At 49.0% G+C, this 27998-nt stretch overlaps 1 protein-coding gene across 7 annotated transcripts; it reads right to left on the reverse strand.

Moving 5' to 3' along the window:
• Positions 1-32: 32 nt before the first annotated feature.
• Positions 33-27920, reverse strand: SHROOM1 (shroom family member 1). 7 transcript variants are annotated; one of them, XM_052689941.1, is made up of 8 exons: positions 19252-19423; positions 12615-12713; positions 7670-10505; positions 6979-7049; positions 4463-5053; positions 3630-3780; positions 2143-2415; positions 33-611 (listed from the first exon to the last, which is right to left on the reverse strand). In XM_052689941.1, exons 3-8 carry the CDS (start codon positions 10400-10402, stop codon positions 357-359), a joined length of 4074 nt encoding a protein of 1357 aa, XP_052545901.1. In that variant the 5' UTR covers positions 10403-10505; positions 12615-12713; positions 19252-19423; the 3' UTR covers positions 33-356. The 7 variants fall into 7 exon arrangements, with proteins under 7 accessions (XP_052545901.1, XP_052545898.1, XP_052545897.1 ...); XM_052689938.1 differs by lacking the exon at positions 12615-12713 and adding an exon at positions 17127-17670; XM_052689937.1 differs by lacking the exon at positions 12615-12713 and adding an exon at positions 17079-17670.
• Between the last annotated feature and the right edge of the window lie 78 nt (positions 27921-27998).

The following is a 27998-nucleotide window of genomic DNA, read 5'->3' on the forward strand; positions in this document are numbered from 1 at the left end:
ATTTTGAATACTCAACCCATCCACAAAAGGAAAACGTTTACGCCGTTCTTTTATTGAGATTATGTCAACCTGGAAACAGATGGACAGACAGCAAGAAGGGGAAATACACATCAGATTAATGGGAGCAAGATGTCCCAGCAGCCATTCCCAAAGTGCAGTCTGCTACACCACAGGATTTTGTCACCTGCCTTATCCAAGGGGAAAAGCACATCCAGTTGTGCCTAGAGCATCTAAGCACCCGTCAATACCGTGGCACTAGCAGGATTGCAAGAGCTCAAACTCCGTGCAGTGAGCGCCCATGGATTCCCAGGAAAACATCACAAATATCACATACACAAATGGACAGCCCGCTGCTATTAGAGAGGGATGCTTTTCTCTAGGTTTTCTAATTGTTCCTCGAAAAATTTGATCTGTTCTTCGAGGTCCCTCTGTTCAATCAACAAAGAGGTCTTCAGTTGCACAAAGTGCCTGTAGGCCTGGAGCTGCTGGTCGGTCAGGTATTTGGCAAGGATCCCAGCCACCACCCGCTCCCTGCGATCCAGGTTTTCTTTCAGGTCCTTTGCATCCTCCCGTTGTCTAGACAAGAGCTTGTGCCGTTCATTCAGCGATTGCTAATAGGATGAAAAAACAAAGCAGCATGCTATGAAACCTCATAATTCCTGGCAGACTGCAGATCTCCATTTGGAAGCCATGGTCGATTTAGTTTAATTGCTTCCTCTTGTGGGCTTTGTGTTCCACATGAGTTTTTTCTATATTAAATGACTCACTCTTGTGGCTTGTAAGGTAAAGACACACAGTAAATCCCACCAAGGCTCATTCCTTCCACAGAGCCCTCAGGACAAAACTCAATGCACTTCGTGTTCTCATAATTTTGAGCATTCTGTGTCCATATAGTTTCAATTAGAAGCTCTTTAAGGCACGCATCTTTGTATTTTCTGAGTTGCATGTGGCCAGAGTGCCACTGTCAAGTGAAAAACATACCGTGACTTAAAACCCACAGGCAAGAAAGTAACTTTGATGCAAGCAGTAAATGCTCGTCACATACACAAGAATCAAGCCTTGTCTGTTCTATGGGATTTTAATTCCCTCCACATTTTAACCAATCTTCCATCAGCTGTAATGATTGGCACAGGGAGGGCACTGCTGCAAAATCCCCAGTTTCAGGACTACGTCCGTAAGTACAGCACAGAGCAGCTGTCAGCTCCTGCATCCCAAGCACAGCAGCTGGAATTCAAGGCTGCTGGGGCAACTGTAGTGACTTGTGAAAATATTGCACATGATCAAGTCTTTACAGAGCACGTTATTCCAAGTCTGCAATTAATGATTTTAATGCATTTGCTATGAAGAGTACAGATGCAGCACTAAAGAAACCAGCTTGCCACCAACCATGAAACACAAAGGCTATTTGGTGTGAAATGCTGCCCAGAATTATTTATGCTAACATGATGGACATCTTAGAGCAGGTAGATCCTGCTTCTCCTCATCTAAATCTAAATAATGGCAAGCCTCTAAAGCACACAGTAAAGGTCAGCAGCACAGCTCCAGGAAACCCCAGCAGTAATGCTGTGCTTTTTTGTTTCCTAATAAGAATCACAGAACTGTAGGGGTTGGAAGGGACCTCTAGAGATCATCGAGACCAACCCCCATAAAGCAATAGCAGCAGCAGGTATTGTTTTGATAAATGCATGCCTAGAAGCAGTAAGGACAGCAGGAAATCATTGTCCCTAGGCTATACTTGTTTTCTAGAAAAAAAGGTGTATTTCAGACTTAATAAGATTTTCTGGCAGCATGAGAAAATTCCCAATTTTCCACTAGAACCTGCTGGTCAAGTTAAACTATGGAGAACTTTATCTGTAGGTACAACCACTTCCTCCTCCTGCTCCCTATAAGACAAGCTCTTCTAGGGAGATAAGCTCTTATAAATGAGATAAGCTTTCTAAAGCAGCAATTACCAGTGGGCAGAAACCCACCCCAGATGCACAGGTTGTGGTCTGACCCCGGGGAGCAGCCCTGGGCTGGATGGCCCCTGCAGCTCAGCGCCGGTGTGCAGCTCACCAGCATGCAGGGCTTGTGGGAAGCGAGGCGAGTGCAGCCCCATGGGACAGACGTGGACAGGACTAATGAAGTACTCGGCGCTCTCACCTTCTCCTCAGCATCTGTGTTGCCATCAATCTTCCTCATGGCGTTCTGGACGCGGGCGAGGCGGCTGGACAAGCAGAGCAGCAGGCTCACCACCTTCTCCAGGTCGCCGATGAACATCAGGTAGCGCTCAAACTCGTTGGGCTTGCAGGCAGCACGCACGGCAGCCTCCAGCTCCTCACCACGCTCTGCACACTCCTTGGCCTCAGCAAGGATGAGCTCCCTGTCCTCTGCCAGCACCCGCACTTTGGCCCTAAGGCTGGAGATGAGCTCCAGCTGCAAAGGGAAAAAAAAAGCGTAGAGAAAATGGATTGCTGAAGATAAGCCGTATCACTTACAAAGGATGGATCTTCTCATGTCATCTTTGCCCCACTTAAAGCTTAAAATAATTTCAAGCTCTGGGAAAGAAGAAAAGGAAGATTATCCATGGTATACTTAGTTCTCAAACTCTGAGAAGCAAACAACTGATCGTCGCCTCAGTTGGTGCCATAACTCCTCACTCAGAGAGCCAGAGCGAACTGCTACAAAGACTTCCACGTGTTTAAACACGGTTATGCTCTGATACATGAGTGTGAAGCCACAGCTCCATTACTTTGCTGCACGAGGACAGACTGGAATTTCATCTCACAGAGAAAGGCAGCTGTGCAGGTGATTCCATTCAGCCCAAGGGCCTGGTGGCAGAGCAGGTGCAGGAGGCTGTCGAATACCAAAGTGTTGATATGGAAAAAGGCTCCTAGATCACAGAGGGATAAGAACTGCCTCAGCTTGTTTAGAAATAGGCCGATGGCACCGTAATGAGCAGCAGCAGCAGATCAACAGCAGGCAGCAGAAAATATCCCTATGCCCAGAGCAGGAGGAATTTCAAGGGGGCAGATTGTAATTACCTGAGATGAAGTTTCTACAGGAAAAAAAATAGTGTAATTCCTCAAAGCTGTGTGTTACCCTTCTAAGATGCCATGCTCCTATCTGTAGGACTGGCATCCAGCCATGCCCACCTCTATTCCCTGCAAGTATGGAAATTAATAGGCTACTTGTGTAAAATGCTGCCAAGTTCTCCCTGTGTTAAAAACATTTATTATTTATTGTTCATTATTTAGGCTGCCAATTGTAATGAATTCTACAGATATGGAGACCACATTTGAATGTTAGTTCACAAGGCAGGAGCTGTGCAGGAACAAGGAAGCAAACAATCAAACAATCCCAGGCAACCCATGGGTGTGCTGCACACACTGCTCCCACGGCCTGCTGAAGGTTGGCACGTGGAAGGAGGGACCAGAATGAAATCAGGCAGAATTTAAACACCACCATTTGTGATCACCTTGCCTGTTCCCAGAACATTAGCTACTGGAAAAAAAGACTGACTCGAAGTTATCCACCAAACACAATCACTGGGATAAAAGCTATGAATAAAAGCATCCACAATAATAGATGTGATGCAAATATGTTTGTGACGTGGTGAAATAGCAATGGTTCATTTGATGCTCATCTACCTTCTTACACGTGATGTCATCTAGGTCCTTCATGTCATCTGCACTCCTGCCCAGTGCATGGTCTCCCTTCCCAGTGGGATCTTCACTCCTTTGCTTGATGGTGAGTTCAGACTCAGGACATTCTTCTGTCACATCTCCACTGCTTTTCCTGCTGTTCAAACAGAAAATAACCTGTGACAAACACTGAATACTGCTCACAAACGCTGTTCTTAGGTGTCTCCGCTTCAGAATCACTTGTGTCTCATCTCACAGCAGGGACGTTTTAGTGTTTTAAAGGCTGTGCAGTGTTTTGGCAGACAAGGTTTGTCAGTCCCTTTCAGACAGGTCTCAATCTGCTCACTGCAGTGCAGGCAGCTCAGCACACTGCTGCCATGCACTCAGTGCAGCAGCACGGCCACCAGGGCACCTCCTGTCCCTGCTCAGCCCATCTCCCTCTCACATGCAGCACGCTCAGAAGATCTGATCTGCAAAAGCTGTCAGCATGTAGAAACCATGCAGCTCAGCTGAGCAGCACCAAACTCCCCCCCGGCAGAAGGGGCTAAATTTGTCATACCTCAGATGCTCATCCACCAGTGCACAGCTCACTTATTTCTCATGCTTTCAATGCACACAGCACATTCATTGGCATGCAGCTGTCACATGTGCCCTATTCTAGCTTTCTTCCCTCATGCCCCCTCAGCCTCAGGTATTTTTGGACAGGTAAACCAGAAAACTATAATGTTTTGCTAATGAAACAAACATTAGAAAAACACATCTTCTCAGGACTGGTGCATGTATAACATTCACATGCCATCCCATCTTAATACAGCAGTTAATGGGTTTTGTCTACTCACTCGTTCTCCCGCACACGTCGCAGATCTGCCTTCCTTCTGTGCATTTCCAACACAGAAACGTTAACAGGGAAAAGACCCTCCATCAAGTCCAGAGCAGTTTTTCTAACAGGATAAGGCATGAGGACATCAACCAGAGAGCTGTCTTTGGCAATGAGAGCCATCGCAAGCTCCTCGTAACGCCGGTCCTCAGGAGAGCACAGCCTCCTTTGGGGCAGGTCCGTCTCCCCCTCCTGCAGATCACCACCCCGGCCGCTGTGTGCAGCTGCTTCCTTTGCACCCCGACCTGGGGCTGCACCTCCATCTCCTTGCTGAGGCTGAGCTGGCAGCACAAGGCAGCTTGCCACATTCTCCTCAGCAGCCGCAGCACTGCTTGCCTTCGGCTGCAGCTCCGGGCACGTCGTTAAAGCACTGCCAGTCTGAGATCCACTTCTGCTTTTCTTTTCTATTTGAGCATCGTCCCTGCTTCCTTTTCTTGGGCTGGGGATAGAGCTGCTGGCAGCTGGCTCCTCACTGTGCTGACACAGAGAGCTTCCAACAACACTGTCTCGATCTTCGTGGTTCTGGCATCCGTCTTCCCTGGGATCATGGGAACTGTAAGAATAAAGACAGATGTTCCCTTTACTGGAGATGATTCCTCTATAGCAGACACTTTGCCATACTGTTAAGCAGCTGCAGGTAACTGAAGGGAAAAGCCACCATAAGCAATCATGTTCATAAAGGTACAATAAGCAGGAACAGGTACTTGTAAAATATATGTAGGACCAGATCTGTGAGTGCAGAGGCCCCTCTGAACTCAAGGTGACTGCAGCCCATCCTCTGCAGATATGGTGTTCATGCATACACACCCACATGAAAACGAGCAGAGCAGCCCAGCCATGCGTGTGAATAGCAGTGTGCTGACATGACTGAAGGAGCAAAACTTTCTTTGCCCACTAGCACCTTTTTAAATAAAATGCTGTGATTGTGAGGGCAAAGAAGAAAGGAAAAGCAGAGGGTTTCAATAAAAGGGGCTTTTTTTTAAGCCTTGATTTGACTTGACCTACAAACTTCAAAGTTGTAGACACAAAGCAGAAGTTTTGTCCCACAGAATGGGCACAGAGTTCACCTCAGTGCTTGTCAACCTAAACTAAGGTCACAAAGTCAACACAGCCGAGAGAAAAATCTGTCCTTTCCCCACTCCTGCTGCTCACCCTGGTGCAACAGATGGCGTCGGCCTCCCCAAAGCCAACCTAATGTAAGCATTTTCCTTCCCTGACAGAGACTGGACCAGTGGAGGGACTTCCCAGCTAGGGATAGGGATGGTAGCCTTGGGAAGAGATGCACACAGTGACCAAAGTCACTCTCCCTGCAGGTCTTACATGGGACAACCTTTGTAGTAATTAACAGCACAAACAACACCTGTATGCTCTGCATTTCCCACCACAGCTCAATAGCACTTTCTTGGGAGGAAAACCAAGAGAACAAATAAGATACAAGTGCTGCAGTGAAATCCATACTTCAAGTTCTTTCCCAAAGATAATCATCTAAATTAGTTACTAATCAAACCAGCTACTGGCTTTTCATCTCTGTTACTCAGTACGTGGTACAGAACTCTGATCAAACACTTTTCTGCCCTTCCACTGCTGTCTTAAACCCCAAGTGAAACTCACTGAGCTCCCAAGCTAAAAGGGAACGTTTAAGCAAAATTCCAAATCTCAGGAAGCTGTGAATGACTTTTGCCAAGAGGAGCAGGCCTCCAGCAGCCATCAGGGGCTGCTCAAGTGACTGAAACAGCAGAAATCCTATTTATAGAGGTTATTATACAGGCGTCAGCTTCATTTCTGTGTCAGGACAAAGCTCAGGTTCTCTTTAACCCTGCTGCTAAAGCAAGCAAAACGGATAGCAAGACTGAACACACCTTGCTTCTAGCTAGTTATTTGTACACAGCACGGTATGTCTTTTTTTCTTTGAGAAAGCAGAGCCCCAAGGCTTCACTGTCACCCAGGAGGCACACATGCACACATATGCAGCACTGCAGCCCGTGCTGCTCAGCGCAGCTGCAGCCGTCTCCAATAGTCACACGAGGGAGCTGTGCTTCCAGAGGAGCAGCTCAGGCACACAGCACTGACACACTCCTCCGCTGAGGAGAAATGACGTTAAGGGTCACTCCAATATGAAAACAGGTTTTTTGTTTTTAAAGCACAGTACACAAATATTCCCGTATGGCCAACGAAGGATGCTAAGAAAGGAAGGCGGAAGCAGGCAGTCACACCCAGCACTAAGCTGTCACTGCTTGAACATGGGCTCTGCTACACTTCAGGAGCAGGGAACGGATAAACCCATCCCCAGAAGATGGGCTACCCCAACACAGAGCAGTGATGAGGCCGGAGGGGCTCTGAGTGCGGGAGGGACTCCAGGAGGTTTTGTGCTTCTGGGTGAGCTCTGCCCTGCCCATGAGCTCAGGTCGGGGGTTTTTGTCTCTCTCCAGGCAGAAGAAGACAGCCATGTGCCCCACAGCAGTGCTCCTGCAGCCTTACCTGGGGGTGCTGATGTGGTTTCCACAAGGCTGGGCTGGTGGCACCGCACAGCTGGCACATCTGTCTGCAGCCTGGAAATGAGAGCAGCACACGGTACAGGCGGTGCTCAGACCACGCAGCTGCATTAGCAACAGATGGGTCCTTCACTTGGATTCCAGTCGTTTGGGAGTTTCCCAAAGGGTTGGCTTTGGACACAAGCTTTTCTTCCACCCCCTTCCACCTCCCCCCCTTTGCAATAGCTGTGCACTAATTGTGCAGTTGCTTCTGCTCAGACCAAGCACACTTCTGTCACAGAAAGTTTCTTCCTTTATACACTCATGTTGCAGCTCTTTGCATAAAGGACACCTTGTTTGTCTGCAATACATCCTTACAAAATATTTTTAAGAATATTGTAGTTATTGGTAACCATAAATACATAATACATTACAATTGCCAGCACTTCTCTTCAAATCCCCCCTCCCAATTACTTCTGCATGCTGCAAAAGCAGAGCACAGGCTTTGCTTTCAAGCAGCAATGTAGCATTTCCTATGGATTAAGCAGACAGGCCTTCACCCCAACTTCTTCCACCCCCTGCCAGAAGCCGAGCACTGATCTCCTCTCACTCCTGATGAGGAGCAGGTTTCCCAGTGACCAGTCCACCCGCTTTCTCTGCAGCAGAAGGCTGCACCCCGCCATCCCAACACTGCTCACCTGCATGGAAGGATGCTCCACTTCCCTCCCCTGGGCAGCAGCACCTGAGAGAGGGATGCTGTGCACAGACACACACTCGGTGCTGCAGCTGCAATCCGGTGCTGCAGGATGCAGGCTGGGCTTTGCTGGCACCGTCCTGCATCCACCATCTGCGTTTGGTGAGGGAACAGGTGAGGAAGGAGGGAAAACATCTGGTGCTGCTTCTTCAGAGAACACCTGGCAGGAAGCATCATTGCTTGGTGCCTTTCTGCTCTCACCAAGGTTGGAGCTCCTGCCAGGAGGCCATTTAGGATGCGAAGGCCCCATCTGCAGGGGCAGTTTATGGAGTGGGGCGTGCTGCATGCTGCCTGGTCTCTGACTGATCTTCCGTTCCATGTACTCCATCAGTGCAGTGTGCTGGATTTGCTTCAGCTCCGTCCTGGAGATGCTCGAACTGGAAAGAGCCCTGCCTCTGCTCTCTGAAGTCCTTCTCCTGGCTGTGGCCATATCCTGCTCGGTGCTCTCATCGCTGCCTCTGCTCCCCTGGACTTCCTTGTCTGCCAGCAGATTGAGTTTCTCAGGTTCAGAATAACACAGTTTCTTTTCCTCTTTTGTCAACCTTTTTCTTCCCCCTAATCGACCTGCTTGTGGCCTCTTAATTTCTGTGTCTTTATTGAAACCTTCCAAGGATTCTAGGTGAGAAGCAGAACAAGGAGCAGGTTTGGAATCTTCGTTTGCATTGGACAATGAGAAAGATCTAAGGTGCTCAATTGAAGGCCTTTTGGAGGGCTTCTGTCTCAGTCTAACAGGCAAACTCATTTGTAAGTCTTTTCTTTTAAAAGAAGTTTCTCTCAGAACCTTTTTCTGAGCCACTTTAAGTTTCTCTCTATAGTCATTCTTAGAACTCTCCTCCACGGATGAAGCAGGAGTCCCGAGAGCGATGTCTTCAGCCTCGTTCAGGGGATCCCCGTTGGCACAGTGCTGGCGATGCTCAGCCTTTCGGGGCTGACTGCTTTCCCTCTGCATCTCTGTGCTCCATGCTGAGGCAGTGTGGCTGCTTGTTGCAAATCCCTTTGGTGAGCTCCTCACACCCTCTGGACATTGTGTGAGCTTAGTGTGGTGTGTGGCGTTGGCAGCCCTTCCCCCAGACAGGTAATAAAGCATCGGAGTTGTCTGTCTGGTTATTTGCTCACCAGCAGGATCATACAGTGCCTGTCTTAAGAGCTCTTGCTGAAGTCCAGGCTGACATTTCTGATAAGGAACAGGAGGTTGCTCTTGCTCTAGCTGCACATTAAGGCCAGGACTGCTGCTATTGGCACAACCTTCATTTACAGGCTGTGATGAGGAATCTTCCTTTGATCTAAGAAAAGCCATTTGCTCAGTATTATCGCAGCATTCCTTATTGCCATGATCCAACTTCCCAGAGGGAGGCTGCTCCAATTCTACAGCATCACTACTGCAGGATAGCGGCGATTTCTGCATTTTGCCTGGTGGGTTCAGAAGCGGTTCCCTAACAACGCTCCCAATTTCTCCTTTGTAGTCATAGCACCCATTTTTATCCGTACAGATGCTGAACTTCCTGGATGCGTTTTTTATAAGGAGAGCATTCTCTGTACATTTCAAGTCACAAATGTCCTCAAACACCTCCTGACCCACGTTCAGAGGCAGCTCAGCACAGAGCGGGCACTGAGCGCACAGTGGGGATCCCTTCCATCGGCTTTGCAGCTCTGCATCCCCGAGCACTGCCCGGTGTGCACTGCATGGGCACAGCTCACCCCCTCCTGCATCACCAGCAGCACCAGGGCTGCTGTGTGCACATGTGTAGGGCCTGGGCTTCACCTCTTCAGAAACACTGTGCATGTGAGCTGAACCGTAAGCAGACAGAATTTTAGGGATGTTAGCCATGGAATCAGTCTTCAAATATTCTTGAAAAATGAAGGAGGATGGCCTGCTGTAAACGTGGGGATTACTTCTCCTCACAGGCTTTTGGGATGGGCTCCACTCTCCATTTTCTTCTGTCTTTAACCCCTGAAGTTTTGATACAGATATTCCATCTGCAGAACCAGAAGGGCCCTTATTTTCCAGAGCCCTTCTCCTAGCTGCCACCATAGCTGGCTCACCGTTGCCAGCCCCTGTTTGGCCATGCAATGCACTCACCGGCTGGCTGTCCATGCAAGGAGCTGACTGCTGCACACTGCACTCACTGAGACCTCCAGAGTTCCGCCTCCCTCTCCCCTTTGTGCTTTCCAGGTGTCTGGTGACTCTGTAGCTGTCGAGTCGCATGGGAGGAGAGGGCGGAGGTGCAGCCGGAGGCAGCAGTCCCTGGTCCAGCGTCCCACGGGAAGGAGTGCCACTGCTGCACTCAGCAAGAGCAGGGCTGTGAGAGGCAGCGGGGATGCCCTGGGCTGGTGCCTGGCACGGCTGCAGGCATCTGAGAGCAGAGCTTGCTGCGCTGAGGTTATAAATGCCTCTTACGTATTCCGAGTCCATGTACGGTACCTGCTCTGAAGCTGAACAGCAGTCTGCTTCATAACACGATGGGGTGTGATACTCTGGAACATTTGAACCCCCTGAGAAAGAGCTGTACGCAGAGTCTGCTCGCCCAGCGAGGTGCAGGACGTGGTCTGTGCTGCCAAGGGATGGCACTGGGGACAGACGGCTGCTGTCAGGAGCAGCTGTAGGCTCCATCAGTGCTCCTATTCCGCCGCCGTGCCTGCGAGGCCATCTCTCTGTCTCGTTCTCAGATACAGCCATGGGGAAGGCTTTCCAGGAAGCTGTTCAATTAGATATCCACACCCACGTTGTTGGAAAAGCCCATTTTGCACTGCAGCCACATTTCAACAATATTTACAGGATCCTAACATGGAAAGGAGAAAAAAAGAATGGTGAAAGAGAGTGGGTGGGAGGATGGTGGCACTCAGGGAGAGCAGGCAGTTAGCAACACACACCTGTTGAAAATGAGGACTAGAAAACAATGTTCAGAGAAGCTACATAGATTCAGTAGGTACAGGGATCTTGAAACCACCAATTCCTTTACTGCAAAACAACAACTAAGTTTTTAATAACAAGAGTTCTCTAGATCTTCACTAAATGCAAGGCTGCATGCAACTGGAAGACACCTTCTCGTTATGACTGCAAATACCAAGGGACAAAATCAGAGCCTGATTCTGAGTCTACCTACAAATAAACCTGAGAGGTTGAAATTCCTGCTCAGATGCTCCCTGATCCCAGAGGTACCCAAACACAGCACAGACGGGGTTCCATGAAAAGCCCAAGGGATGCAGAGCTGTGCTTTGGGAGATGCTCACAGCCATGGGTCGGCACCCAGCTCTCAGCTGGATCAACGCAGCCCTCCTCTGAACAGCAGGAGGTTTTGCAAACACAGTGCTGCAATTACAACTCGCAGAGCGCACCTGACCCTGCCAGCACCTCTGTTCAGTATTTCTGTTCAGAAGCTCTCATACAGAACATATGGACAGTAGTGCAGGGATTAGCCCATAAGAACGATCAAATGGGAAGAAATCATGATGACCATCAGCCCTATTAGCCCCCCCAGAGCCCTGCTCCTCTGAGCCTTCCATTGCTTCTCAGGGGAGCGAGAACCAAATGAACAGGATGTAAACGATGCCCTGTTGAAGTGAACTTCCATGCCATGTCAATGCATGCTTAAAAATACCTATCCTGGAAGACCCTTCCCAGAGCTTTACAGCAAGTGCCTTGAGGAGACCAGTGGTACCTGGGAGTGGGGTTCTGTGGTCAGTAAAAAATCACAGATTTCAAACAACAGACAAATGCTTTTATGCCTGATGTTAGGAACTGCCCTGCCAACATTCCAGAGGCACCAAGAATAAAGTTCACATGCAACAAATACAGAACTCTTGTGGAGTCGAGAAAGCAGCCCATGTTCATTAGCAGCACTTGACATTTACTCTGAGTCTTACACAACACACACAGGTTTACTCTGAGAAATGGGATCTCTGCAGGCAGCCACGTAAGGGGCACCAGCAGGCTGCAGGAGGTGGCCATGCTGTGTGCGACCCCCCCGGCTGCTTCTGCAGCTTCACACCCCTCTGATGTGCATACAGGTGGTACAAATCCCAATGGAAACCCAACTCGGTGAGCCTGACAGGCCACAGGCAGCGGCTGCGTTTAGGAACTCCCATTTAGATCAGCTGTAAGGATCAATTAGTTATTAAAAGAAAGCAAACAAATAAACAGCTCCAAGGGCCTTCAGAAATGAGCTCCTCCATAGCGATGCTCCTGGAGAAAGGCAAATGGTTTCCAGATCCTACTGCAGTTCTGCACGTCTGTCTTCATCACAGAGGTTGGACTCAGATTTCCATCCTCTGTTCCTGACAGCACACAGAGCAGGGGGCCTCGCAGGGCTGGCAGACAGACAGATCCCAGGGCTGATGCTGCTGTTTAATCAAAAAACACCACATTCCTGCCCTGTTTCAAAGACAGTCATGGTATCATTCATCTTCCACCAAAGGAAGAGATGGATGGAAGCCAAAATACACCAGTTAATCTATAAAGAGAACTTGGACTTGTGGGGCACAGTAAATAAATTAACGAGTTTCTGAGAAATGAAAGGAGCGTAACGCCACAAGGTTGGAATTTCTGCTGTGTTCTTCCAGAAATTGCAGTCAGAAATTGACCCGAGGACACACGGTGAGGTTCCCTCTCCCTCCTCTAACATCATCTAACATGCAGCTGCGTATTAGTCTCTCCTTGGTAAAGGGGTGACACAACAAACATCAACAGCTGCTGCTGAAGTTCCCCGTCCTTTTCATCACAACACATTGAAGAATTTCAAGAAATAAAAACCTTAGAGATCTGGTGAAACAAAAACTGGAGGTTTCCTGAAGCCACAGAAGGGGAAAAGCAGATGAGAGAGTGGTGGTGCTGGCACAGAGCACAGTCAGACTGCACCACCTGTGCTGCTACCCCGGGTTGCCCACATCACCTGCAGAGCAGACGGCCTCAGAACAGCACCATCCTCAGCCATGTGCTCCCATGCAGTTCTGTGAGCTCCAGCACACCCGGAGCTGCCCAGGACGAAGCCCTGTGGGAACCACAAGAGAACCATGAGGCAGATTCCCCCATCATTCTGATCTTCGTTTTCTAGTCAAAACTGTGTTCCAGTGGAACTTCTCCAGGCAGCTCTTTTACATCCCGACCACTGCTAACAGGCCGAGCCAAGTCTTTGTCTGGGACGTGCTGGCACGGTTCCATGGAAGTCATGGTGCTACCCTGATTTACAACATGACTTTGGCACTCACTTTCCACAGCTATGTGTAGAATTTAAACAACAGTCGTGCTTTGGTTTTATGTACATCGGTGAAAGAGCTCTTGTGGTTCCTATGCCGGTGTTTCCCAAGATCTCTTTCCCCCCATTATTTCAGGCTACCCTTGTTTGTCGTTTACAGTGAAGTCAGCAACAAAACCAATTTATGTCTCAAGCTTATATGGCACCATAAATAACAGGAAATATACAACTTCAGCTCCTTTGAAGGGGAAGGTAAGATCATCTGAGCTGGAAAAAGCAGCAGCCACCACTGACCCACTGTTTGCAGGAGGACATGGAGGCTCATAGGACGTCATGGGACGTTCCTTCCCTCGCTGCTGTCTCTCCTGCTCCCTCATGAAGCTGCCTGCCGCCTTTCCTCCTGGTAGCCAAGTGCCAGATAAGCAGGAGAATTTTTTCTCCACTGCAGTGCCCTCTGCTCCCACTCTTGCCATGGCTCTGATTTCCTTTAAGTGCAAGCTTACAATTGCACATCTTCGAAGTAACAGAAAAGGAGTAAGAGCTGAAGTTATCTGCTGTTCTCCAACAGTCTCTACTAAAATTTAAATAATATGATAATGAAACACATCTAGAGAGAAAACCTATTGCTGCATTTGTCATCCTATTTGGAAAGGCATTGCTTAAACTCTGGCAGAAAAAAAAAATCATTGACCTCAGTGTGTAAATAAGTACATAAAAGCTGCCGTTCTCCCTCCACAAGAGCAAGAATTTTCTTAAAACCCAACTGACACAACCAGTGATGCTGCTGTTCTCTCAGCTGGTGTAGCACACCCTCATGGAGCTGCCTCTGGCTCTCAGAATGCCCTGGCAAATCTGTAACACAGTGGGTTCGTGGGTTCCAGATTAACTCACTGTATTTTCACTGTAAACCTCCAGAAGCAAAAAGAAAAAAGAAGTTGAATTAAAAGTATATCTGAACAAAGGAGACTGCAAGGTGAAGGGAGGTGTGTTAACAGCGCGTCATTCCAGGTGCCCAAGGAAGAACTAAGCCCACTAACAACTGCTAAGGGCCCGACAGAAGCGTTCTTTCTAAAAACTCTGAACAAAAATTAAAAAGTTTATTTCACTTCTGTTCACTTCTTTCTTATGTTTACTCCCGTTCTGCCCAGGAAACTGCACACGGAGCACAGCCCTCTATGCAAAGCAGTTTGCAAACACAAACCTACGGCCTGTGCTGCAGACATCTGACAAAGTAACGCGGTGAACAAAAGCATGAAAACGAGCAGCGAGGAGCCCAGTGCTGCACGGCAGGCGGGCGGCCAAAGCAGAAGGCGGTGCAGACGTGCTCTGTGCCCAGCCTGGGAGCTCTCTGGGCTCCAATAAAGTGTCTTAGATTTGTTCCAAGTTTCTGCCGTGACAGCGGACAAAAAGAACAGGAGTGGCGCAGCCGTGCCGGCAGGTTCATGTTGCTGCTGTCTATGCTGTTGGTTTACTCAGCTTGACACAAGTGCTGTACGCTGAGATTCCTCCTTCAGGCAAATGCTTACCAAGGCAGCCCCAGAGCATGCTGTGAGGCTGTGGTCCTGCTGATGGCCGTGGTGCTCGCAGGCTGCCAGCAGCACCCCATCGCACCAGGGGAAGGAGTTGTGTTGCACAACCCTGAGGTCTCTGCGACCAGCTGAACAGGTGAGAGCCTCGTGTCTCCAGCACGTGTGTTGTGTGCAGAGAAGAGTCAGCGACCTGCTGCGGTCAGTTAGCAACTTACTGCTCCTTTAAGGGCAAGCTTTCTTCTAGTTACAGCCTGTTCCTGTTTGACCTCGTTTAGATGACATCAGGTGCTGCTAATTAACCTGTAACTCATTTACAGGTACACACAGTGCCCCAACATAGTGCCACCCCCCTGCGTCTGACACAGAACTGTTTTCTGTGTCAAATCTCCATTAATCTCAGTAAGCCCTGGGGAGCAGAACCTCGCACTGAATGCAGCCATGCAGGACCCTTGCTCACGTGTTCACTTCCACTGAAGTTTACCAAGTTTACAGTTTACCAAGACAATCTTTCCACCAGAGAAGCAGGAATGGCTACTTAATGAACACAAGCAGAGCTCAAACCTTCATTTGGGACTGACCTATCAGTGTCAGTGGATGAAAAATTATACCTGCACCACATTTTGGGAAATCCAAGAGAATTTCCTCTCCAAAGGATTCTGGAGATAAATGTGACATGCTGCAAAGAGGTCGGCCTGCACAAAGCTTCACAGCCCTATTTCTGTAAAACGGCCCCTTTTGAACAAACAGGTCTGTGGAAAGAAAGGTAAAAAAGCCCACAGCTTTTGATACAGATTAATCCATATCAAACTACAACATGCAACTGTTCTCCAAAGAACACAGAGCAAACACTGTGACCAACCTCCCAGCGTTGTGCCATGTACGTGTTTGTGAATGACCTGCTTCTTATCAAAGAATAAACACTCTGTGTAAATATTAGCCAAAATTCTTCAGATTCCAATCACTTGCACAGTCTTCAGCACCTGATCCAGCTGTTCTGCGGGCCACCAGATTGAATGGCTCCCAGCTCCATGGGCAGCACTGTGCAGTGGCTCCCTGGGGGCTCCCGCAGCCCCATCCAGGACTTCCTGCACACAAACCCATGGGCGCACCATGGGGGTGACCCACACATTCCCACTGACTGCATCTCTGCTTTCCAGACGCATCACGTCTCAGCAGGAGCCGTTCCTCTGACCAGACTGTAATATCCAGCAATTCCAGACAGATGTCTGCAGTCTTCAGATTCTGCCACTTTCACACGACTGTCAGAAGGGTGAGGGAAGGAGAAGGACGGCACAGCCACAAAAGCACAGCCCATCCTTGTGCCAGCAGCCCTGCAAGCCTTTCCCAGCTTTCCTTTTTTCCAAATAGACGCATTGCTTCTCTTTTGCCCCTCGACTTTACAGTACTGAGCTTTCAACTTCAGGTTTCAAACTTGCCTTGTAGGAGAGCAGCATATGAAGGTACCACCTGCAACATTCTCATCAGCCAACTGGAAAACACATCTGCTAATGGGTGTTTTCTAAAGCACCACATTCCCCACCCAGTGCCATTGCCAGGGTTATCACGCAGGCTGCTGCCTGGGGGCTGCTGGGGAGATCGTGCACCCAAACCAAACAAGGCTGCCTTACAGACACGCAGTGGGAAGAAAGTCAAAGCGCTGGGCGTTATTGAGACAGAGCTGAAATGGGATTGGGATGTGGCTGGTGCCTCTCAAACGCACAGAAATAAACATCACCACTGTTTGAGAAATGCGAGTGTTTCATATAAAAGCCACAGACACAGACTTTTGGCTTTCTGGAGCCATGAGAAGTGTCCTGACTAATTCAGAAGGGGATGAAAACAATACATTTTGATACCCTCTGGGCTGGCACAGCCCTTCCCAGCACCATCACTGTGGACAGGAACGTTTGCCACTCGAATCCCACTTGAATTTTGCTGACAGAAGACTGCAACCCAAATAAAATGTTTCTGGGCCCAAGAGCCACAGTCTGATCTCTGACCAAGGATTTAATGAGGAAGATCAGGTTTGGCAATTCTCCACAGCCCTGTGAGAGACCTTTTTTTGAGCACCCAACAGAGTCTGACCTTTTAATCGGAGCAGTCACCCGCCACATTCTTCTCCATTGTCCTCAATTCACTGACTTTCCTCATTCAGCCTCAAAAATGTATCCTGACTTCCATCATCCTTACTCCCTAATCTGCTGAACGCCAAACAGTTCTTTTCCTTTTCAACTCTGAATGCACTTCACAGAACATGCTTTTGTCAGAAATCACTACTTCATCCCCAAAACACACCTTTCCAGACTTTCCCATTCCAGTTCTTCTTCCTTCACCACAATTTTCCTTCTTTTTTTAGCTTGATCAAGCTCGCTTAATACCCAAAATGTATTATCCAAGAACAGAAGGCAGAACACTCAACAGCACTAAACCAGAAGGTCTGATGACCTCATAATTTCAGAGAGAAGAAACGATTGTTGATTTTTACACGTGTGTATGGACCAGATCTTCTAACATCCAAGAAAACATGAAAGACAACTCAAACCAATTGCAAAGCTCTTGTTCCCTTCGCACTTATACCCTCCCAATAAGTTTAAAAGAATTAAGGCCATAGAACTACATTTTCTGCCCCTACTTGACTGAGTACAGAGAGATGACAAATCTTGAATACATGGGGACGCACTTGGAAGACTTTCTCCTTGATGGATAAGCAGTTCCCACATATTTTAGCAGACAGCCCAAACCAACAGCACCCACAGATCAGAGCCAGCCGTCCCCAAACTTCCCCGAGAGCTCCAGGAGAGCTCCCATGCACTCAGACTTCAGGGAGGGTTGGCTGGCTAAGAAATGCTATGAAATCATCTTCTGGACAGTGGTTTTCTGGCATATTCTTTCTTCTGTCCTCAGAAGCTTAATGGATGGCTCTGCCATTGCAACCCACAAGGCCCAGACCGAAAAAGTCTGCAATTTCAGTTTCTCTGTGCTGCAATTATGTTTTCCACAGACAATGCTGTAAGGAGAGCAGGTGTGGATGCTCTGCTTTAACCAGCATGACCCAGTGCTGGGCCAGGGGCAGTGCCTGCTCCCATCTTCTTGTTCTGACATAAGAACCAGAAGCCATTCCTTTCTAGCAGTCGCCTGTTCTCAGTCTCATTTATCCATGACTGTGGCTGCCGTTGGGCCGAGGGAGGCAGCAATGTAATCTCCAGTTGCAACAGAGCATTCCACTGGAAAAAACACCAAGTATATACAAGAAATATATTAGACCGGCCCATTTCTTTGGCAAGTGTTGCATTCAGGTATTTTCCCACATCTTTCATTTGGGCAAAGCTCATAGGTATTTATTCTTACTCACACTAAACGCTGTTATCACCACTTTCCATAACAATGAGGAACTACACAGCAGTGTATGAGCACAAGTACAATAGTGGGTTGCAAGTTACTTGGGATCAAGGGCAGCAATTAACTGCTTTTGTGCCACTACAACCAGCTCTCAGACTACAAAACTGACAAGAAACAATGGAGAGAAAGGATCGGGGAAAGCATAAACAGAATTCATTCTGAGAACAAAGGCAGTAGGAGTCCCTTCAGGTATGGCCTTCTGCACTGAATCCATTCTGCAGAAACTTCCCCATCATGTTCCCTAACCAAGTGCCCACACCTTGCATCTCACCAGCAGCCCCATCACCCCAGCACTGCCCATGGCTGAGGATCATTAAGCACACTTGTACTGTGGTAACTATTTTCTAGGTAAAGCTGCCTCACCTCCTCCCTCCGTTCCATCACACAGAGACAGACTTTATTCAGCAAAGAAACAGAACTTCGCAGGGCTGAGCAGTGCTCTCGTGTTGGGCTGACGACTCTGGAGCTGCTGTGTCAGACTGTCCACAACTTGTCCCTTACTGAGAGGTTTTACTCCTGGTATAAATCCAGTTACTATGTTCTATTCCATGTTTAGCCAAGAAAAGCCTCATCTTTCCTACTCAGACATGCACAGGATAAGCCCTGGCAAGTAGGAGGCCTCATATCATCACACATCCCTAAGGCTGCTCCAAACCCAGGTTAAACATTGCAAAATGTGGTTTTAATGTTTTCCAGGACACTTCCTGCTCCTTCATCTGCTTTGCTGCTGACTGCTGCAGAAAAAAATGCCTTTGGATGGGAGCAGATGGACTTTGGCAGCAGATGCTCTGGAAGCAACCAAGGGCAGAGTTAGCACTCGGTGGAAAGGATCCAGAGAAAGCACAACACTGACATTCCATGTTCCAGCATTGCCCTTCTTCCTCCTGCCAGATCCCATGAGCTCGTGTCTGGGTGTGGGCATGCAGTGTGCCCAGTCACCTTCCCTGCACACAGCCAGCAGCTCGGTGTGCCCCGGCCAGCAGGCAGTGCTCCACACCCCAACTGCAGGGAGCTGCAGGCAGGCAGCACAGCCCTGCTGGAGGGAACCTGCTGCCAGGGCACGGCCAGGTACATCTGACAGCACCCAAACCAGGTGACACCACATGGACTGCACAAAGCCACGCTCAGGTCCTCGCACCCGTGTCCTGCAGATGCTCTGCGACGTGCTACAAATGGTCACTGTGCAGGGGAAGAGAAATGTGCTTGTGCTGAGAGCCTGAGGACACTGAGAGCCCGAGGACACTGAGCAGACAGCATGAACACACTCCCTGCAGATCCAAGATCTGCCCGTGGGATTTCGCAGAACCCTTCTCCTTCCCCAAACGCACGCATTCATCCATCAATTAAGGAGCAATTAACGAGTTCAGCTGGAAAAGGGCCTGAGAGGTGGCTCTGCTGTCCCTTACCTGGACTCCCACGTGCTGTGGTAGCTCAGGGCTGCTGGGTGGCTCCGCACACATTGCAGGCTCTGTGGCCACATCCACACACAGCCCCACTGCCTCACCTGCAGAAATCGCCCTTTGGTTTTTTACGTCCCATCGTGCAGAGCGTTACAGTCACAGTGGAAAAGAAAGAAAAGCAAACAGCAGGCGCAGCTATTTCATTATCTCACCAGTCAATTATTAACAGCAGCCCGTTTTCTGCCCAGCCTTTGGGCCGTGGCTCCCACGTGGCTGGAATCGAAACATCCCACGCAGATGCTGCCGAGGCCACGGCAGGGCAAGCGCTGCCCACCCCAACTCAGCACCAGCTCTGCACTGTGCCAGCTGGGCACCCACTCTGTGAGCACAGCCCGGCTCAGCAGCAGCCCAGGAGCCACGAGATGCCACCGCTGCCAGCCTTCCCTAAAGAGCACTGCTTCCAGAGGATGAATTGAAAAAGGATGGCACAATAAACACCCAGGCGGTTCAGGGAAACACTGAGGCTGTGTTTTAAGTGCTGCAGGTTTGTGATTTTTTTTTTTTTTAAAATGCTTTTTCTCATAAAAGCAGCACAGAAGACGCAGACTGAGGCTTTCATCTGCTTTGTGCGAGTGAAACAATTCAAGCCTCTGCAATAAATTCCTCCCTGCCTTCAAATCTATTTGCTGGAGCCTGATATTGCATTTATAACATCCTCATCTGGTGAGATGAATTCCGAATTGTTTCCAGCTGAGCTTAAAAAATAAGCCGATTTTATGCCACTATTTTTTCCTCAAACTAAGCTGCCAACTGGGCAATGTCACACAGGCAACAGCTCTCCCATTTGTTCTCATATATGTTCTCCCAGGGGAAAAAGGGGGAAATCTTCTACCAAAAATTTCTACCAATTTCTACCAAAAATAAAATAAAATAAACCCAAACACCCTGCTTGCCGTGGCTCTGTTCAGTGGTGAGAAGCAGCTAATTGCTCTCCAGCAGGCCCAGGATCCAGGGTTCAGCCCTCCATCTCTGTGCTCCAGCAGAGAACATGAGCTGCAGATTTGCTGATGGTGACTGAGAACAGAGAGCTGCTCCCAGCAAGTTACTGAGTAACCAGCTCCTGTTCAGTCACTGCCTGTAACAACATTTTCTGAAAGCAGTGACTCAGTATCTGAGGGAAGGAAGCCAGAAACACGAGGTGAGGGGATGGCTTCAAGGGGTCTGAGCCATGGGGGATACCTGCTGCACTGTGCAGTGCCCAGCTGGAGGAAAAGCAGAGTGCCTCAGGCACTGATCCCTGGCACTGCAAGGACAGCAACGTTCAGCAGCTAACCTGTTGGCTTCAGAAAGTTCAATTCAGCTCCTGGATTTGCCAGAGATCTTTACGAGCTTTGGCACTTATATCAGGAGAGCTACTAAGCCCTCAGAAGGCACCAAGGTTGTGAAGGCAGCGAAACCTTTCCTGGATACAGCAGAGCCCACACTGATCACTCTGGACAAAAGTTTCACAGACACTGAAGTTCTGTGAAATTCAAGCATCCTTAAAATGAAAAGTGTTGGCAGGCATCTCCTGTGTGCAGGCTGGTGACAAGTAACGCTATTCTTCCCACACTGCTGAGGGGATAAATCCATTAAGAAGCAAGGGACCCGACCCCTAAACCAGCACAACTCTTACTGGTAACTTAGAATAACGTGGTATTATGCATACAATAATCGCATTCACTAGTTAGTCCAAACCACAGATCACATGCCTCCTAATGCTCCTCCAAAATGACAGACCGGGCGCCCTGTAAAGAAGCTGTTAAGCTACAGACGCAGCCCACGATGGCATGCATCTCCCAGCAGGGCTGCCTGGAGGTGGGTGCTGCAGGGTCCAGGGCCAACAGGCACTGCAGCTCCTTCAGAGCCTCCAGCTGTCACAGTAAATCCACGTTGTGCAAATATTAACTATGAACCCTTCACCCAGCCTCTGCACCAAATGCTGCAGGTTGGGCTGAACGCCCTTGGCCGTGTCCCCACATTCTCCTCAATGTGATGAGAGCTCACAGCGATCGCATGATGTGCAGCAGGGAGACCCCGAAGGAGAGGGCTTACAGGTGCTCCTGGCAATAAGAACACTGCAACACATGGGAAAAAGACAAAGAGCTCCCTCCTGTGCCATGCAGCCACGCACACAACAGCTGCTCCTCCAGCACCAGCAGGGAGTAACTGCACCCCTGGGAGATCATCACACCATGAGAAAGCACCCTAAGGTTTGTTATCCACAAACTTCCATGGCAGTAACAACAAATGGTCAGGAGTAAAGATCATTACAAGGTTTTGTAAATACAACTGAGTTGAGATTCATTTTATTTGTCCTTGGGTTCCTGAACATTTACAGTGTCTTCCCAAACTCTTCTGTCAGAAATGGTGACACAGTGCATTTGCACCTTGCACCTGATGCTCTGCCACTCTCTTCTAGCACAAACCATGTAGCACCAACACCACCAAAGCAGCAGTGCTGCTGTAAGCCCATGCTGCTCCTGGAGCCCCCAAACCGTTGTACCACAGGTCAGAAAGCAAAACCCAGAGGGAGTGTTTGTTTGTGCAAACACAAACAGCAAATGCTACCCATAAAGCTGCAATCCACCCAGAGGGCTGTTACCTCTCAATGTTATTTTCATTACTTGGCATCAGCTGGGTTACAGATGGCTGCTCAGGGTTACCGGCTTCAAAAACTAGGTCAGTGGTAGCAGAAATAGGAAGAAAACATAACAATCTCAGGCTTTACCAACCCAAACCATCCAAATAACAGCGGCCTAACAGAGAAAATAATTTCCCTGAGAGTCCTCATTAACCCCAGGCCTGGCAGCTGCACTGCTGAGCGATCAGAGCAGTGCGTGGGGCACAGGACTGGAGCATCGCTACAGATGCACCCCCAGTGCCTTTTACCATCACCCTGTAATTCCTGCAGGAGTTAATCCTGCTGCGTAACCTTACAGCAAACACACTCAGTGGCTCTCCAGCATTTCCTAAGATGTACTTAATTTTTTGTTAGCAGGTTATAGGCAAAAGGCAATATAATGGCACTACCGCTGCTCTAATTCATACAGACGTGCCTTGGACCAAAGACCAATGCCCCTTCATTCCTCCAGTCCCCAATTTCATACAAAGCATTCTGCAGCCAAAGCCACTCAGGGAGGCTTCCCCTGCCCTTGCTCCCGTGGAGATGGTTTCCCAATCCCAGCAGTATGGGCAGTTTCAGCACACAGGGCTTCCAGCTGCAGTGTGGAGCAGAAGCAAACAGCTGAGTGCCAAGGAAAAGCAGGCACCAATGCCAGCAATTACCTGAAATGTTGGTATTGCTGCCAAAGGCTTTGCGTTGTGAAAGCACAGCCATGCTTACAGCAACAGAAACCTCTGCTGCAGGTTTTGACCGGGTCAGGTTATGGGATTTGTTCCCAGAAAATATGTAATTGTGGGTCTTTAGGTCAGAGCAATCAAATCATATTTGAAGGCCTGATTAGAAAAATAAAACCATGTTTAGCTGAACAAGTTTCCCAACTGAAAGCACGTTGTAAGCGTGTTTAAGTGCTAAAACTTCAGAGCCTAAGCTCTTTGAACCCGCAGAAGAATTCTTGGGGAACACCAAGCATTGTATCACACAACACAGTGACAGTTTAGTGTCTTAATCCAAGGGCTTCAGCAGCCTGGATAGGCATACAACAGGCTCAATGCCAGTGTTTAGTGCAGTTTCTTAAACTAAGTGAACTTCATCGGGTACAGCTCATGCACTGCCAGAGACCCATGGGCCACAGCCAGGAAACTGCTCCAGTCACTGAAGTGCAAACTGTACCAATGGAAATAGCAGGCATGCAGGCACCTTGCTGCTGCTGGGGGCTGGATTGAAGAAGATAGCCTTTAGCATCCCCTACAGCAAAATACATTCAGTTTTCCATGACATTTATGACCTCTTCCTAACGTCTAAGCCTCATTTTAATAAGATCATACTAAACACAGTATTCATCTATTGAATAATCCGTACGTTTTACCTTTTTGTTTTACCTTTTTGTTTTACCTTTTTTAACCCAGCACATCCCACGCAAATACCTCAATAGCTTTATTTGTACAGAGAAGCAATGGATAAGGGAGCTCTTGCACAATTAAAGCTACTGGGAAAAGAGGACAGAACCTCCAGAGCCACACTGGACCTTTCCCCACCATGGCTGCAGCTTGTGCAATTCCAGCAGATCCCACACTGCAGTCACTCCCTCGGTGTGCTGCTGCTGGGAGGGGAGATACCATCCTCAGCCCTGCTGTTCCCATGTCCTCTGTGCCGTCCTCAGCACCAGCCCATCCCTCCCAGCAGCAGCTCTAGTGTGCACCGGGTTCTGCACTGGGCTGAATTAGTTTGCTTGTTTAACAGAAGCTGCTCAGGAGCTGACTTGGGATTGTTGCTGGTTTATTGAGCTGGATCAGCTCAGGGTGGCACAAACGTCAGAGTCAGTGCAAGCAGGGAGCAAAGAAGAGTTCACTACTGGTTCAGAGCAGCACTGAGCAGCAGAACCAAGCAGAAACACACCCTGAGACAACTGCAGCAGCAGCAGCACTGCTGAGCTCCCTTCTGCACCACCGCAGCCTGGTGCTGAGCAGCCCAATTCCTGCAGCCCTTCCTCTGATCTGTGGCCACGTGTGCTATCAGCAGAGGGCGGACCCTCCCTGTGGGTACCAAAGGTACCAACCTGTGCCCAGCACAGGCAGCCACAGCCCTGCTGCACGCCCACCTCAGCTCTGGTGCTGTAAAACCCTGAGCTCCACAGGCTGGCCAAGTGGAAGGGTGTTCGAACAAGCAGTGGGACATTTCTGTCCAACAAAAGCATCGCCACTCAAAAGTTCTATGCTTTCTTTTTTTCCAGAGGTAATTATTGAGGCAGAATGTAAACGAAGCTTGTCACTGCATTTAAAGGAACGCTCGGGGATCGCACAGTGGCAGCAGTGAGGAGCAGCACAGGATGCTGCTCCACCACTTCCCAGGCAACCGAGGCCCATTTGTTTCTCTCTCAGGCACCGCAGAATGCGAGAGAAGTAAACAGAGAAGGACAGCAGGGTTCCCCTGGGACAGGGGCCCGTGTGAGCAGCTCCCCAGCTGCTGCCTGCTCTGTGGTCAGGACAGGTTCCTCCCCTGCACTTAGAGAAATGAAGAAGTGAGGGGCTGGGGGACATCAGTACGGTCGCAGGGCAGATGCAGGCACTCTGCTTTCTCTCACAACACTCTAAAACAATGGTATCTTTGTTATGGGGAGGCTAAATAAATAATGCAGCCATCAGATGACATAAGGAAAAGGAGCAATACCCGACTGAGTTCCAAATACAGGGTGGTGCAGCTCTGCCACCGTCACAGGTAAATAAACAGCAGTGTGAGCTGGCAGCTTGCTGTTCTTTAAGGCAAAAAGTGCCCAGAGTTGACAGGAAGACATGACTTGAAGATCCTTGGGTATTAATACAGTTCAGCTCTGGATGACAACTGGTAACGTATTTCTTTTCCATATGCTTTCATTTACTGTACTGGAGTCGATGAGCACATGAACCCAGCAGGAGTGAAAACAATGGCTCTTGAATGCAGCTTTTGAAGAAAATCTGTCCATCATGCAAGGCAACTCGAGCACATTTCAAGAAGTAGAAGTGCTGTTATTCTAACAACCAAACTCTAAAAAGAGTATCAGAGGTCTCCAAACAGACATCACATCACTAGAGATGTGACACAGCTTTGCATGCAGGCCATCCACAGCTCCCAGAGCCATCCCTGGAATTCCCCTCAGAAGCACAGCACCACCACCAGCTGCTGACAACACAGCAGCCCTCAGCTGTGCTCCATCTCTGTGTCACCACCATCATGTGTGGGTGGAGCGAAGGGCTCTGCTCACACAGGGAAGAGGAGAAGCAGTGCAAAGTGGAACACAGCAGAATAGGAGAGCACTGAGAGCAGGGCAGGGAAACGGCAGAAAAGGCCATCACAGCAAGGAAGCTTAAAAGAGGTGTGAGCAGAGGGGAAAATAGATAAAGAGGAGTGCTGTTCTGGAAGAGAATGGAGAGGAAGACAAAGATCATATGGAAACTAGAAGAGCCTAACTTGGCTGGGCAAAGAAATCAGCACTTGCAACCAAGAAAGTGACCGTATCTCTTGCTGACAAGTCCATAGTTTTTAACAGTCATAGTGACTGACAGTTGCTTGTTTACACTGATTATTTACATTTATTCTCTTTACATTTGCCCTGCATTTCATTCACTGCATGAAAAGTCTCAAAGCTCAAGCGCTTCGCTGCACACCCTGACAGCGAGTCCAGGCACTGCCATCATCTGCACATCAAAAGGCCACAAATAGCTCGTTCTCAAACACAAAGCCTACACCCACACATACACAGAATAGAAAATGTAAATCCTGTATCACTTGTGGTAACGCACAGAACTGGATTTGGGTGTGATTTTCTCATTGCCCAACCTCCACTCCGTGCACAGCCAGAGGAACCTGAGGTTACCAGACGCCCCCAGGAGTGGTGCAACCAACTTCACCCCCAGCTCAGCCCGTTCATTCTGACTCCCCACTGTATTCAGTGCCTGAACCCTCAGCCTCTCTAAGCCACAGAATCATCACTCTCCTGATAGCAAAGAATCTTCCAGGAAATGTTCCTGTCATGAAATATTTGAACACATTTGTTCACTTTTGAAAACGTACAAAATTAACATGAAGTTCCATTAAGCTCAGGTGGATCTCCAGGTCTGCCACACGCCTGCAGAAATGGTGAGCTGATGTCACAAGAGCAGATGATGAAGAGAAAGGTGACAGAAACTGGAATGTGTTTAAGGACTGAGCTAAGTGTATGAGACTTGGCACCATATTTCTAACACAGTCTTTCCTTTGCAAATAACTTCTAAAGAAATTAAAACTTGATTTTAATAACTAAGGTTAGGAAAACATCACAAACAAAAAGGAACTAACTGCAATTAGCTCCTTTTTCCCCTCCTCGTTGCTTTTAGCTGTCTGTATGAAAATCATCCATGCCTATAATTATGTTTAAAGAACATTCACTGAACTCCTGCTCCATTTGTGTCTGCCCCACCCCTCCCAGCCCCACTTCCACCCTCCCAGCTCTGCCAGGTCCTGGCACACAGTCAGTGGCAGAGCCCACAGTTCCAGTGTGGCCGATGCCCACCAGGAGCCCACAGTGGCAGTGGAGCTCTGCACCTGAAGGCATGGGCTGGAGGCAGCCGGGTCATTTGTCCCTTGGGATGAGCCCAGCGTCAGCCCAGCCATGGCTGGGAGCTCCTGGAGATTCCAGCAGGATAAAGTCAATCCTCAGACATTTAAGGTGTGCATTTCTTGGTGGTTATTAATTGGCCAGACTTGGGAGGCTCTTCAGAAGGAAGAACAAAAGTGCATCCCTAATGCAAATCCATGCAAAACAAAAATTAGTTCCCTTCTCCAAAGCATGGGAAATGCAGCTGTTCAGCGACAGCTCAGAACTCCTGAAAATAGGGAAGACAGCATTTTATGCTCTAAGATCATTGTTAGGGACACGGGGTTTGTTCTACTCACGTTGTCCCAAAAACCCAGACCGAGCAAACAGCCAGAGTGCAAATTATCAGCTGAAACAAACTCCAGCAAAGTCAGAACAAGGCAGCAAGCAAGTTCAACTCCAAAGCTGACTTTGCTGTTCAAAGAACAGGAGGGTTCAACTCTGAAGCACAGCAGTATGGCAGCACAGCAGCAGGGCAGCACTCCCACATCCCCAGCCCTGCGTGTGCTCAGACTCGCAGCTCAGCACCAAACCCAGCAGACAAGAGGCAGCATCAGAGCGCACAAAACCTCCCAGGTGGATTCATAAGAAAATCATTTGCATCTGCTCTCACTAAACAAACCACTGGAAAGTCTCCTGGGATTTTCTCCCCCTCCCCTGCAAACAGCTCTCCTTCCCAGCCGCACCTCTGCCCGGTTTGTTCACCTTGGATTTCTGTTTTTCAGCTGTATGCTCAGGTCGGTTCACAAGTTTTAACTGTATCGTTTTCCCATAGACTTCCACTCGGAAGCACACACTGCTAAGAGATACTTCACAAACACAACACTTCCGAACATCGTACAGCACGGCGCTCGGGAGTTCAGCTCGGAATTGCTCAGCTCACAGCAAATTGCTCAGCTCACAGCAGTGCAGCGCATTCGCTCCGCTCCATCCCGGCGCTCAGCAGACCTCTGCTGCTCAAAGGAGACCCCGCAATGCCCGGCCCGGGATGTCCGCAGGAATTAGCGATGCAGCTCAGGCCGTGACCACAAAGATTTGCCTGCTGAGGACGGCACAAACAAGCCACGTTGGTGCACAGCAGAACCGCCTTAGCCGTGTAACGCCGCTTATTCTAATCTACAAAAGGGCTCTTTTCGCAGAGGAGGTAACATCACATAGATACAATCATCTTTAAGACCATTTTAGCAGCCAACAGGACAGCGTACCTTTAGCGTTGGACAGATGAGAGCCCCTTTCCAGCTGGGACCGCTTGAGGCAGGAAGGAGTCAGCGCCCTGCGCTGCCAGCATCGGCTGCCCGCAGTAATCCGCACGGCAGCCCTCGAAAGCGCTCCTTCAGAACTTCCCCGAGCACCTCAGGGCTCACCGGCCCTCCTCCAATCGCTGCATGAGCGATCCCTCCCCCTCCTCCCTTCCCAAACCCATCCACCTCCGTCAGTCCCAAATCACTTTCAGATGGGTAACGCGCTCTCAGCACTCGG

The sequence above is a fragment of the Tympanuchus pallidicinctus genome, unplaced genomic scaffold (genome assembly GCF_026119805.1).
Source record: "Tympanuchus pallidicinctus isolate F22 unplaced genomic scaffold, pur_lepc_1.0 scaffold25, whole genome shotgun sequence".
Taxonomy (NCBI): Eukaryota; Metazoa; Chordata; class Aves; order Galliformes; family Phasianidae; genus Tympanuchus; species Tympanuchus pallidicinctus.